The sequence below is a fragment of the Pyrus communis genome, chromosome 9 (genome assembly GCF_963583255.1).
Source record: "Pyrus communis chromosome 9, drPyrComm1.1, whole genome shotgun sequence".
NCBI classification, from domain to species: Eukaryota; Viridiplantae; Streptophyta; class Magnoliopsida; order Rosales; family Rosaceae; genus Pyrus; species Pyrus communis.
In genome coordinates, this window is record NC_084811.1 from 1,162,370 (window position 1) to 1,176,842 (window position 14,473).

At 37.0% G+C, this 14,473-nt stretch overlaps 2 protein-coding genes across 4 annotated transcripts; one reads left to right on the forward strand and one right to left on the reverse strand.

Annotated features, from left to right (window-relative positions):
* Nucleotides 1-706: 706 nt before the first annotated feature.
* Nucleotides 707-4,479, forward strand: LOC137745597 (uncharacterized). Of its 3 annotated transcripts, none has more exons than XR_011069701.1 (8): nt 707-995; nt 1,740-1,883; nt 2,167-2,234; nt 2,341-2,391; nt 2,493-2,552; nt 2,656-3,087; nt 3,653-3,718; nt 4,039-4,479. XR_011069701.1 is itself a non-coding variant. In XM_068485571.1 (8 exons), the coding sequence occupies exons 1-7, from the start codon at nt 842-844 to the stop codon at nt 3,705-3,707; spliced, it is 969 nt and encodes a 322-aa protein (XP_068341672.1). In that variant the 5' UTR covers nt 708-841; the 3' UTR covers nt 3,708-3,718; nt 4,039-4,479. The 3 variants fall into 3 exon arrangements, 2 of the variants coding, with proteins under 2 accessions (XP_068341672.1, XP_068341673.1); XM_068485571.1 differs by having other exon boundaries at nt 708-995; nt 3,648-3,718; XM_068485572.1 differs by lacking the exon at nt 3,653-3,718 and having other exon boundaries at nt 708-995.
* Nucleotides 4,480-10,002: 5,523 nt separating this feature from the next.
* LOC137744174 (ethylene-response factor C3-like) lies at nt 10,003-11,030 on the reverse strand. The gene has a single exon (XM_068484041.1). The coding sequence runs from the start codon at nt 11,028-11,030 to the stop codon at nt 10,284-10,286; it is 747 nt and encodes a 248-aa protein (XP_068340142.1). The 3' UTR covers nt 10,003-10,283.
* Between the last annotated feature and the right edge of the window lie 3,443 nt (nt 11,031-14,473).

Here is a 14,473-nt window from a genome sequence, read left to right on the forward strand (position 1 = left end):
TATTTTACAGCTGCTTATTCTCACAGCACAGCAGAAACAACTTTTTTTCAAAGCACAACAATACCAAACCAGTCCTAAGACTTGTGTCAAATCTTGTGTAAAAATATGGTGCCACGAATCCACCCCATATATAATCCGTACAATGGAAATATTTGAAACTCACCAAATATGAATTGTAACACAATAACCAACAATCCGCAACATGAGATCGAGAGAAGCATTGTAGCATACATCTAAAATACTAAAGAGAAAATTAAGCAAAACATTCACCTCTCTAGGAAATCCTCAGCTTCTGCAGGCTCATATGCGGTTATTATTTTACAACGGATAAGTCTGATGACTTGTGCGATACGGGCGGGTGGTAATACAATACGTCTACGTCTAGCTCCCTTACTTTTGCCCTACGGCGCAATTTGATTCCATGTTTTTAGTTTGGCGAAATTGGCCTTTGTGTTTTTCTTTGTTTGTCAATTTTAAATAATTTATGAAACGAGTTAAAATTAAAATGTGCATTACACGTGGAAGAGTCATCGTCAACCATTGAATCTTGCGTGAATTGATGGATTTACGGTGTTAAATTTCTATTCTCACACGTGTAATTAGCACCTGTCAATTTAACAGTTTTTTAATGAATTATCTAAAATTAACTAACAAAAATAACACCAGAATCAAATTCGTCAAATTAAAATTACGTGACCAAATTGACCGACCGAATAAGACGCATCCATTATTTACCACTGTCGCCTGAAACTCATCAATACAGAACCTTTTTCCAGTTAACTGAAAAAGCGGCGCGAGAATCAGATCAGACGGCCGAAGTCCCATCGGAAGAATCTCAGAGATGAGAAGAGGAGGAGGAGGAGGAGGAGGAGGAGGACATGCTTCTTCTGGGAATTACAGAAACCCATGTTTGACTATGCACCAACCATGGGCTTCTTTGCTGGTTTATGGCATCAAGCGCGTCGAGGGCAGGTCCTGGCCTTCCCCTATCAGAGGTTTCAGCCTTAGATTCTTCGAATTCAGTTCAAAATTCTGATACCATATTGGTTTAATCTTATGTTTTTTGTTGTTGAAGTGTAAAGTTTTGAGCTTCTGAGAATGTGGTCTGGTATTAACCATCTAATTCGTAAAGTGGGAGTGTGAGAAATTTACCTTAAAATCTCCGAATTCAGTTCAAATTTTTGATACCCTTTCGAGTTAATCTTATGTTTTTCTGCTGTGGGAGCATAAAGTTTTGGACTTATGAGAATGTGGTCTGTTATTTACTAGCTAGTTCTTAAAGTGAGTGAGTGAGAAATTTACCTTAAAATCTCCGAATTCAGTTCAAATTTCTGATACCCTTTTGGTTTAGTCTTAACTTTTTGATGTTGGAGTATAAAGTTTTGAACTTTTGAGAATGTGGTCTGTTATTTGCTAGCTAGTTCGTTAAGTGGGAGTGTTAGAATTTTTGTTAGCTGGGAACTGAACAAGTAGAAACTTTAAGTAAGCTGCAAAGTTTGGATCTTATTTTTTGAGAGAAGCAAGTTTTTGACTTATAAGAGTTTGATTTCTGAGCAAAAGATTGATTCGTAGGTTAAATTTGAATGCGGAATATCAAGTGTTAGTTGAGTTATTCCTTTTGTTCTTCAGTTATGATCTTTTTTTGTTGTTATAGTTGTTATTGGATTCTTCTTGTTACGGTTATTTTAATTTTGACTGAGATGTGCATTTTTCTAAAGCCTTGAATTTGTCTTTTGAAGGCCGTCTTTGGATTCATGCTGCTGGTAAAGTTCCTGATGAGGCTACAATTAAAGCAATGGAAGAATTTTACAGGGAAATTTATGCAGTTGATGGAATCACGGATCTTAAATTTCCGGAACATTATCCAGTTTCAAGACTTTTAGGTATTCCAAGTTTGGTACTTTGTTTGGTGCATGTTTCTTGTTTTTGTGCATGTGTTGCATAAATACATCGAGAGTTTCTTCCCAATGAATTTATCTCCAGTGTTTGGTCAGGGAGGATAAATAATATTCTGAGGGTGAGGCGGTTACGTGCTCTTTTTGACCAATCTTAATTCAACTTAAAAGAACGAAACTATTTCATTTTTGTCTTCCTTGCTTAGGTGGTTTTCTCTAGACATCACACACACACAAATTTTGACAAATTATGGTTTTATCTTTGAGATAGGGTGTATCGAAGTGGTTGGATGTCTTAGACGCGAAGAACTTGCATCCTGGGAGATGGTGCCTGAAGGGGTGGGCTACCTTTTTACTAATGACTGTTTGATTCATGATATTGTGATGGTTTCATGGGTTCTGAGACTGTGTTGATTAAGCTCTGACTGATTTAGTTCACACGCAGGTGAGGCTGGAAGCATTAACTGATATGTGTTGGCTTTGTGAGCAACCACAGGTGTGTATTATTTTTCCATTGCTCCATTTCTGGCAAATCCTATGATTTGGAAGAAGTAAAAATCAGATATTGTTAAGCTTTTATTCCTTCAATTATTGCAGAAACTGTTAGTTCCGTTTGAGATGCGTGGCTACCAAGGTGTCTATAACTTGGAAAAGAAGGTGCTTATTGTGCACAAAAATTTACTCTCTCTCTCTCTCTCTCTCTCTCTCTCTCTGCGCTACTGTTTTTAATGGACCTAACTTACTTATTTACCCGTCTCAGATATATGAAGGTGCAATTAGAGGTCTTTCCCCAGTTAATAGTCCCCTTCCACTGAAGTTTCCACTTCCAAATCCACAAGATCCATTTTCGTTGAAACCAGGATCTATCTCTGTGCATGTCCCTGTATCTAGAACATCTGAAGTTGAGATATCATCGAGTCTCACTGCAGCCATAGCTGGTGCCCGTGCTGCAGCTACACAGTTCTCCAAGAAAGTTCAAGATGCACCGACATCTATAACGACCCTTCCGTTAAAGGGTCAATCTGTTGATGAGGATACAATGCCATCTGCTAACCTCAGTAAGATCTCTAATAAGGGGGCATTGACACCTAATAACAAGGAGCAAATAAGTCCCATTGAGCACGAGGGAATCGGCAGCCACAGCCAACCTTATTCGGGAGGTTTGAGACCTCAACCTGGTGCATCTTCTAAGGTATGCAGTTTCTTCATTCGGACTCGTATGAAACAAGTGCATGCGCGCATGGCTTCCATTATGATAATTGTGTGTGAAGTGAATCTAGTTTAACTAGTCTGATCAATCACTTAATATTTTAGAAGGTCAAGTTTCATTCTGATTTAATTTGTACGCATGACCTTGACAAGTACTTTCAATAGAACAAACTAAAATATAACAATTTGACACGTAACTTTGTTTGCTATCTTTCCGTTGTACTGCATCACTTGTGTTTTAGTCTCTACTTGTATCTTAGTCTTTCTTACCCTGCCATATGAACATTTTTTTTAATTATACATAATTCAATTGCTGGTAGTACAAAAATGTGCTCAGTTTTCAGCACAAAAACAAAATCGGATTTATCTGTAAATCTGGTTCTGTATTTTGTGTAGTTGGATGTAGTATTTGATTTGAGGTTGGGTCATTTTAATCAAAGGCATTATTACAAGGCTGCATAGAATTTTGTGGTTGTGGACTGAACATGGAATGGAACTATAATAGATTGTTCTTACTTGGTTTAAAAAACAATGCAACGGTAGGGCAGCGGTCAGCCTAGAGGGGAGCACACAAAGCGGAAGCGAGGCTTTGGGCTTGAGTAATGCAAACATTGGTGAGAATCGATGCCCCAAAACTTCTTGGTTGAAAGAAAAAAAAAAAAAAAAAACTCCTTATAGAGGAAAAGGAGGCTGTTGTACTTGTAAGTGATATTTGTCATATGTGGATTTATTAAGCATATCCTAGCCCTTTTTGACAAGCATAGCATACCCTAGCTCTAGTATCCAATTTTTAGTAACCTAATGATAATGGTCAGGATGCGTTAAACATGATAATATATGCCGTGTGTGATGCCATCTTTTTTCGCTTAATAATAACGACTGTGAATAGCCTGACCTGAAGACTTTGTCAATGACTTTTACATTTTTGCTGCAGCGGTGGGTGAGAGCGATGAAGCCATGATGATTCTTCAATTATTCTTCGAAGGTGGAACTCTGTTGCAAATATCATGCGTTGCTTGCAGCAGCAAGATGTTATGGCAAAGTGGATCTTCAACTTGGAATATGCTTTTCTACATCCTTGCATTGTATTGTATCTGTAATCTGTAGCTAGGAATGGTTTGTGTTTAGTTTAGGGTGACGAGATAAGTACGGGGTTGTTTGGTATCCTTCTTGGATCCAATTTTTTTGCCTTCGAAACTATTATGTACCAAGTAATTTAGTAGCATTCATCGTTTTTAAAAACGACAAATGTAGTTTAGTGCGTTGGATTGTGGTAAAGTGCTGAAATTCGGGGAAAATTTAATTGAAAAATTGCATTTGGGTATTTGGCATTGTGCAACTTACACATAATTTATTCCTTTTCCAGTTTTTCATTTGTGTGAAAGTCCAAGTGAATCCAATATTTTTCATTAGGTTTTGTGTGGAAATTATTGTTTGTATGATCGATCGGTTAGTAAGGAGGACTTCCTAACATAGGAAGGCGTCTAGGCGTTCCGTACTATGTAAGTTGCTTCCGTTTGATAGAGCTTTCCAGCCATAGGTTTGACAAATAGTCCTTTGGTTATAAGAAGTGTGAGCTGGCTTCTTGTATTTGCAACAGACCTTAGTACAAATGGGTGTTTCGTATTTTTTGGTTGTTGATGAATGTGGCCACTCATTCTGAAGCAGCTTCCTCTCTGCCCTATCTCATTCGTAGTCGATCTCCACCACCTCCTCCTCTACTCGGTCACGGTAGCCGCCAGTTCCATTTCACCAGACCGCCTCCTCCTCCTCCTACTCATTGGCAGACGCAGACACCAATGTTTCCACCGCCACCATCTTTATCAGATTCATTAGCTCCACCGTCACCCCCATTTTCATCACCACCACTGCCATCCTCACTGCCACCGCCACCACCACCACCATCGCGGGCATCACCACCACCATGTCGTCATAGAAAGAGAGATTCATAACAAAAGGATCGATGCGGTTAAGGTGTGCCTTAATAAGTTATGTTTTTAAATACAATGTTTGCAGTACTACCGGAGATTCAGATCATCCTTGCTGAAGAAGGCAATAGCTTCAGTTCAGCACCTTAATTCAAATGCTGGGTCCTATCTCCTCTGGTGTCCTTCATCATCTTTGATATTAAAGTTATGCACCTAATTACGTACTGGTGTTAACTAGCACTTACTCCATTTTCCCTATCAATATTTGGCAATACGTTTGGTAAAGAAACTTATAATGTGCTTTTGGTTTATAACAGCGTTTTTTCAAGAAGCACTTTTGAAGTTTCAGCCACGTTATTTTACTTCCTTCTCACTTCTCAGTTTGCGATTCATAGAATATACAGAAACAGGATTGTCTGTGCATGCGTGATATGCGTTATATGGTGATCTGCTAAAACTAAGAAATTAAGTAGAGTAAACCGTAGTATTGGTCCCTCAACTTTAATTAAATTGGAGCAATAGTCCATCAACTACAAATTCATTACTATTGGTCCCCCAACTTATCAAAACGTGCAGCTACGGTCATTTTCGTCAACTCCGTTAGAACTTCTGTCATATGTGTCACGTGTTATGCATGCGAGGTTAAATCAAGAGACAAATATGAAAAATCAAATAAGAAAAATTATATCAATGGTTCTTCAACTTTAATTCAACTGGATAAAAAGTTCCTCAACTTCAACCCAATAGGAGCAATAATCTTTCAACTTTAACCAAATTATAGCAATGGTCATTCCAACATTACTTATTTTGATAGAATTTTAACGGAGTTGATGAAAAGGAATATAGCCACACGTTTTGATGAGTTAAGAGACCAATGGTAATAGATTTTTAGTTGAGGGACCATTGCTACAATTTACTCAATTAAGTAATATTGCCCATAGCTTACTGTTAAATAAAGAGTTTGCAAACCTTAAAAGAATGGAGTCTGAATTTATTGAAAATTTAGTCAAACGGAACTTCCGGCTTTTTAGATATATAGACATACATAGATATATAGAGATAGAGGATGCAAGTACGGTGCTTGAAGTTGAAAAATATAGTTGGTGGTTTCTCTGCAGTTGGTCACAACAGACAACAGGTGAAGTTCAGCCGGAGAACTGGACCTCTAACGGCGCCTTCTCCGACACACGACAGACAGGTCCATATGGTTGCCCCTGCTGCACCTCAAAAAACCAGTGTTAAGCTTTGCTGGCATCCTCCACCACCACAACGCGTGCCCTCAACTTCTTCTACACCATGCTAGCCAGTTATCTATGTTTCTGATTTGTTTGGTTAATTTTGTGTTTGATATTTCTAAAAGAACACCGATTGACTCTTTACGTATACTGAAACGTTCCTTCTCTTAATTTTGTATATTTTATTTATTATACTGCAAGACCCAACCAAAAAGGCCAATCACGCAACGGAGTGCCCAACCCTAAGATAGTAAAATTAGCGTAATGTAGGGATTTTTTAGTGTGATCGGCATACAGATAGTACACTATGTGTTATTATAAAACTAGTACGATATGTATGTTAAAAAGTTAATAACTTAAAAAATAAAATTTCTCATCACTTACATAAAAACACATAGTGTACCACCCGTATTCCCGTCATAATAAAAATTTTCTTGCTTGTAACATGATAGAGATTACAACTGTAGTATCCCTAACTAGTAATACAAAATCATTCGGAAGACTTTCTTCACATAACCTTGTATTATCGATGAATCTATTCCATATAAGACAATCTCTTGTAAACATGATAACACGAATATATGGAGATTCTAACACATGATAACATAAGCCCAAGAAACCAGATCAAAAGAAAGAGAAACATAATAAGAAAGCAGAACTGCATGAGGAGCGAGCACCAAGTACAAATCCGAAGAGATTTAAGTAAGAAAAATCAGGAAAATAAAAAGCAGGGTTGCTACATCTCGCTGAAATGCCATGGCTGTGTTGCTTGATTTGATTAGTTGCTTTTCCCACTTGTTGCTTGCCGACAATATAACAAGGTTTTGACCTCAAATACAAATTACAAATGAATGAAAATTCTTTACGGATCTTCTCTGTGAGGATATAAAAAATTATTGTATCGTGTATGTTTATCGTATATCGTGCGGTCAAAAATTATTTTAAATATTTTTATTAAAAATTAAACACAATTAGTACCTGATGAATACTAACTGTACAATGTACAATGAACAAATACGATATGAGGAGCTGGAGAGGATTCTCACTCCCACTGCCATTACTTGCCTCGACCCTCGAGTGAGATAGTTGCTGCAGGCCATTGTTTTCTTCTTAATCATTCAAAGCATCATCGATCGAACACCTTCAAGTGGTCAAAGCGGCGCCAGGTTAATTGGGTATCTGACATGAATCCGGATCCTTGTCGATTCTCTTTGTAAAGATTCGTAAATCGTGTTCGTTTATCGTATATTGTACGGTCAGAAATCATTTTAAATATTTTTATTTAAAATTAAAAACAAACAGTACTTGACAAAAATTGACTGCACGATGTACTATAAACGGACACGATTCACAAGTTCTCAAAATCCTCACTAAAAGAATCTGAAAGAGATCCTGTTGGATCCGACATCACATGGTTAATATGGCTTTACAAAAATATCAACTAATAGTCATCCTAAACATAAAAGTATCGTTTAAAAATGTTTTTAAAATAATTGAAAGCGTTTTAGTAAAAATATTTTGAAACCAATCATCAATAAAAATGCAACTGAGTTATGGAAAAGCATTTGATGTGGTTCTTGCAATAAGCACATAACTGATGCTTCTTATAAAAAACATTTCAAGTACTTTTGAAATCAAAAGACATTTTCCAATAGCGCTTCCAGTAATTTTAAAAGTTTTTTCGAACGAACCCTAAAAAAAATCCAGTTGGTTTCTTCCTCGTTTGTTAATACTTAGGAGAATGAAGAATTAAGTGTTTTTTTATTTATTTTTATTAATAAGAAGGGTGGTGCTATATCCATTTTTACTTCCTACACTCTTCTAGTTAATTTTCGTTGTTTGATCTTTTTTAATTTATTCTATCTGACAATTAAAATTTAAAAAGTGTGTAAAAAGTAAAAAAAGGAGTGTGAATATCACAACTTCATAAAAAAGGATTAAAAGTTTCCCATGCATGCTGCATCCAATTTAGCGACTCGGTCAACTTAGTACTCTTCCATGTTTTGACCATATACTATCGTTATATAAGTTGACACAGGATGATATGGCAAATTTGGCTTCTCTTTTGACACATAACTTAACATGAGAAAGGTTGAGAACATGAAACTGTCGTGGGTTATGTCACATCCCGGTCCGGGACGGATCACTTATTGGGCCCGCTTCACCACCGTAGTACGATATTGTCCGTTTTGAGCTTACCATTCCCTCACGACCCGGGGCGGATCACTTCCCAGGCCCGCTTCACCATCGTAGCACGATATTGTCCACTTTGGGCTTACCATTCCCTCATGGTTTTGTTTTTGGGAACTTACGAGCAATTTCCCAGTGGGTCACCCATCGTGGGATTGCTCTAGCCCCATTCTCGTTTAACTTCGGAGTTCCTACGGAACCCGAAGCCAGTGAGCTCCCAAAAGGCCTCATGCTAGGTAGGGATGAGAATATACATATAAGGATCACTCCCCTGGGCGATGTGGGATGTCACAATCCACCCCCCTTAGGGGCCCGACGTCCTCATCGACACACCACGGCCAGGGTTAGGCTCTGATACCAAATTGTCACATCTCGGCTCGGGACGGATCACTTCTCGAGCCCGCTCCACCACCGTAGCACGATATTGTCCGCTTTGGGCTTACCATTCCCTCACGGTTTTGTTTTTGGGAACTCACGAGCAACTTCCCAGTAGGTCACCCATCATGGGATTGCTCTAGCCCCCTTCTCGCTTAACTTCGGAGTTCTTACAGAACCCGAAGCCAGTGAGCTCCCAAAAGACTTTGTGCTAGGTAGGGATGAGAATATACATATAAGGATCACTCCCCTGAATGATGTGGGATGTCACAAGTTAGCTAATTCGTTTTGGCTTCTCTATTCACAGATTCAATACTACAAAATACAAAAGCCAACAATACCAATATATCATGAAGCACGAGCATTTTATAAAACAAAAACAAAAAATCATGCACCAAGGGTACTCACATGTACATGCTTTTTTGTGCAGTAATACCAACACACTTTATTTTTATTTTTATCTCTTATACATTTTTTTCAATTTTCGACCAGCGAATCGAATGAATTGAAGAAGATCAAGGGATGGAAATTAACAAAGAATGTGTAAGAGGTTGAAAACCGGGAACAATATTTGGCTACTCAAAGAATAAGGAGGAGTTTTACTAAAAAATGTTCGTTGCTGTTTTATAGATTTTCTTGTTTATGATAAAACCGTTCATATTATAAATTACTCTATAAAGATTGCCTATGCAAAAAATTAATTAAAACTAAGATTATTTTTAGTCATCGAATGGTATAAAACCAGTTAAACAGAATTGGTAAAAGCACCTACTAACCGTCTATGTCTTTATTACAATAGATTGACTAAATGATCTTAGTTTAATTCTTTTTTGCAGAGATAATATTTTCAGAGTGATTCATAATATGAACGGTTTTGATGATAAGCACAAATCTCTGTAATTCAAACATGAAATTTTTTTAGTAGGAGTTTCTACTCATCGTTGAGTAGCCAAACATTGCTAAAAAATGAGTTTGTGACCTATATGTAAACCTTTGGTTGCGATTGCGCCCGTTTTCAAATGTAAACTAATTAATTAATAACTGTTCGAACGGTCATAATCAAGGTCAAACACCAACAAAAATCTTATCTTCTTTGTTCCAAGTTAATCTAATCAAATATTACAGACTAAAATAGCAAACAACTGTACGTACACTAGTACTCTTGATCATGGAAAAGTACTTTACTCATCCATTATCTTGAAAATTAACAAGACAATTACAAAAAGTGAATTAAGTATAATTAAAGAAAGGAGTAATTAACTATAGTGACCGTCATCTTCTGATTCTTCTCCACATACTTTCCCAAAATTAGAAAACAAAAAGACAAGGTCCAAATGGTGTGGTTAACACTTGACACATGATGGACCTATGTGATTAACGACAGCTCGCTCCACGTATAGCTTCGGAAAGTTGGATACCGAAAACACAAGTAACGTGGTATGGGAGTACAGCTAGCTCTCAGATATACTGAGTAGCTCCTCCAAATAGTCAGCGCCTAAATCCTCAAACACCACAACATTTTCCAACTGATCATCATCTTTTTCATCGTTCTTTTGATGCTGATTACGGTACAGTAATTTATTATTTTCGTTCATCGATGACTTTCTCTTCATGGAGTGCCTCCTCTTCAAGGCCAACACCGGAGACGAACCCTCTTCAAAGTCATACTCCATCTCCACAAGCGACTGATGAACCACGTCCACCGGAAAGTTGAGGACCGCCAAAGACCCCCGCATTGCAAATGCTGCTTGGTCATAAACCAAAGCAGCAGCCTCCGCCGTGTCAAAAGTTCCCAACCAAACCCTAACACCGTTTCGCGTCGAATCTCTTATCTCTGCCGCAAACTTTCCCCACGGCCGCCGCCGAACACCTCTATAAGCAACCACTTGATCTTCGTCAGCAGTGGCACTAGAAGAATTCACTTCTTCATGGTCTTTGGAGTGAGTGGATGATACTCTTGAACCCGATGAGTTCCCATCTCCTGAAGGCGCCTCAGCAAGAACTCCATATAGAAGCATTTCTTCTGAGTCGTTCTCATTAAAGGGTAGCTGGGGAAAGGCTGATTGGTTGTGATGATCATTAGAGTTGAACATGTTCCATGAGAGATGATCATCGTGAAGATATTCTTGAGAGTTGAAGGAAGAAGAAGATTCGAACGAGAATTCAGAATTAGGGTTTTGGAAGAACGAAGAGTCCATCTTACTCAGGGAAGAAATAACAATTTGCAGAGTTTCTTCTTCTAGCTCTATACTTTGAACACGTATTGGACTGGATATTTCAGCGAGTGATGTTTGTTTTGGGGTTAAAAAAAAAATATTTTGAACGCATAGGACTTTATATAGGGAGAGAAGGGAATTAAGGTCCCATTAGGACCCATGTTTTAAAATATATAAAAATAATGGTGAAAAGGATAGAAAGAGAGATTAATTGTTTGAATAATATTTAAGCGGCCGTGAATGGGGACCAAGGGAGGAAGGGGTTGTTCCCACGTGAGTCAAAGAGCCTCAGGGAGGACGATGGACATGGCGGCTGCAGCAATGAAAAGAATTTTGTGACGTCTGCCCCGATGATGTCATCGTGCGATGTTACTTTTGGGGTTGAGGCCATATTCATGAGGCAGATTGTCTGCCCCTGTTTAGGTGTTCTTTCTATCCCTTTCTATTTGTGCGATCACGTTTAAGTTACGTCAATATTTTATATTCTTATTATTTTTTATCTTATTATCTCTATAAAAAATTAATATAAAATATTGACGTAGTTTAACTGTGACCGCATAAAATAAAAAAAGATGAGAAAGACATCCAAACAGAGGGCAAACAATCTGCCTCCGGAACTCATACCTCCACTTGCAAGTTATATGTTTGCATCGCCGGATCTAACATGGACTATGTTGTGTTGCATGTCCTTGTCACATACTTAACTCCATCTGGTAACCCTAGCTAAAATTAAAACGGGATGGCCAACTTAATTCCGTACAACTTTGACAAGAGGGTATGTATACCTGCTTTTCGCTGAAAGTGATTAGAAGGAAACGATCATCTAAAAGAACATCAACCCAAGCCAAAACCATACATTAAACCACATTTTCTGATTTATTAGGTTTATAAACTCTTCTTAATTATTGAATAAGTTGACGCCAATAGGGTACCTGTTATGCAGTTTATTTGTTTGATCACTAGCTAGGAAGACGATATTCGAATATAAAACATTTTCGAAAAAGAAATATCAGTAACCCTAATAGCTACGCGATGAATGAATTAGAATGAATAAAATGACCTTGAAATACTCATTGGAGGAGGGTTATAAGAAGCATATATGAAAATTTTGCATATCTCCGTGTCACACCTCCTGGATTGCATAACCTAGACATGACACAGGATGCCTATATTCATACAAATTTTTTCTCTCATCAAGGATATTGGTATTTACGCAGCAAATTCCCAATTATATGACCACTCATATTTATCAGAAAGCTAATATAGTAGTTGATGGTTTTGCTGATAGGAGTTGTTACTAGTACTTCAAAAATATTATTTTACACTTTTTACAAGTGTATTTTCTTTTCTAATTATAAAAAATTTGGAATGAAAAATGAGATTTTTAAAGTGCCCATAACGATTCTATTGTAATTTACCACATTATTATTCATTTCATTGAAGTATTCTACCGTTGATTTTTCAAGAATTAAATGAAAGTTGCCCCACTTGGGTTGGTTCCAAAAAAAAAAAAAAAAAACATAAGGAGCAACACAATTTCCACTCAAAATTAATATGAAGTCCACTATTTGACTCCTTATATGTAGTCCTTATATTTGAGAATTTTGTTGAGGTACCCGTCGAGTCCCTATGTATTGAAATACTTTGAGGACTTCAATTCCGGCTCATTGGAAGTCATTTGTCCCTAATTTAGGGACTATATGGTTGTAAGAACTCCATTTAGGGTGGAGATGCTCTAAGGTCCTTATTTAGAGGACCTCTGAGAACTAAATGCATATTAGTCAAAAATATTAGTTTAGATCCAAAAGCTTAAAATATTTGACAACTTAACAAAGCCAAAAAAAAAAAAAAAAAAATTGTTTTCTAATGGTTCATGAATTTTAAGTTAGTTTTGCTTTGTTAAGTTATCAAATATTTTAAACTTTTGAATCTAAACTAATATAGTTTGTGGCTATTGTGCAATTAGTTGTCACATTTCCTCTAAATGAGAATATTAAGAGAGCAAATATACCGACAGCCATACGAAAGTAAATCGTTGTATGGGTTGGCTTGGGGAAGACGCTAGAATTAATGAGCTGGTTGTTGAGTGGGAAATGGGGATCATCCAGGGCTTTTGTTCTTCCTCATGTACGGGCCACCTAATTTTCGACAAGAAACCAAGAATTTTCGACAAGAAACCGAGAACCACTACTATACATACTCATTTGTCGCTATCAATTCAACATGTTGGGAGAAACTTTCAAAGCATTAATGCAATTAATATTTGATGTGACTCGATCACAGTTGATTTTTCTTTCCTTTAAAACAGAAAAATAAGATGGACCAGAAAAAAAAAAAGAAGAGAAAAAATGGAAAATGAAAAGATAAAGCACATATGCAGCCACAGGAAAACAAAATTGCCTATGGCCATTTGAACTCTATTGGGATTTAGAAAGTGCATGAACCTGTATAAATCATTCAACTAGGTATACTTCTGCCTTCAAGTTTTGTGGCGTTCAAATTATTGGAAACTGCCATATTTTATTTATTTTTGGTGACAAGTTCTGTATTTTTGTGGTCCAGAGAGACCTCACGAGCATCATCTGGGAGGGCAGATATATGGGTTTTCAGAGGACGACCCGTTAAAAGGCCATCTATCATTTCATGAGGCCAATCTAGGTTCATTTCCCTCGTGGGAATAAGCTATATCTAGTTAAACATCACATCCATCCATTGCCTACAACGTTATCATGTCATCTTAATTGTTATACACAAGTTGTATATGTTTTTCTTTTGTTGTATATGCGTACATAAATTGTTAAAAAAGAGAGTACATGCTGTATATACAAGTATTAGGAGATGAAGAATTGAATAGAGAGATTCGGATGCACGTTTAACAGCACATAATTACCATTTAAGATACAAACCGGATTGTTTGCTTGCTACTTTTATCTTTGCAAAAACCAAATTATGCTTTTGCATTTTTGTATAAATAAAATAAAAGATTAGGAAGATATTAAAGAGGATGCTATAGTTTGCATGGTTCACCAAGCAATCTGTAAAAACGTTTGATCACAGATTTAAGGCCAATGTCGTTATATGCATGCATTTCTCTTGTTTCACCTATAAGATTTCAATGGTGTTACTTTTTCTGGTTATCTTTCATTAATATTAAGAGATCATAAAGAGATTATAAATTCTAATTAATATTTGGGTGTTGTAATGCTTGTCCCTCTTGTTCTTAACACAGCCTTTTTGACCAAGCATTATCCATAATTTGCCTTTTGATTAGCCCTCGTGCATGTGGTTGCATTTTCATACACCATTTCAAAGATAGAATATCTTTACTTAGGAATAGCCATACTTATTTGTATGTTTAATTTCATAACATGTAGAGAACAAGACATTAATTGTATGGTCGTATACGTCGCTAGGGTTAGCTTCGT

Bases quoted from the DNA above. Each gene is read 5' to 3' on its own strand.
- LOC137745597 (XM_068485571.1), top strand. From the start codon at position 842: ATGAGAAGAGGAGGAGGAGGAGGAGGAGGAGGAGGACATGCTTCTTCT. The intron at 1,884-2,166 runs GTATTCCAAGTT...TCTTTGAGATAG, and splicing joins TCCAGTTTCAAGACTTTTAG to GGTGTATCGAAGTGGTTGGA. The intron at 2,553-2,655 runs GTGCTTATTGTG...TACCCGTCTCAG, and splicing joins TCTATAACTTGGAAAAGAAG to ATATATGAAGGTGCAATTAG.
- LOC137744174 (XM_068484041.1), bottom strand. From the start codon at position 11,030: ATGGACTCTTCGTTCTTCCAAAACCCTAATTCTGAATTCTCGTTCGAA.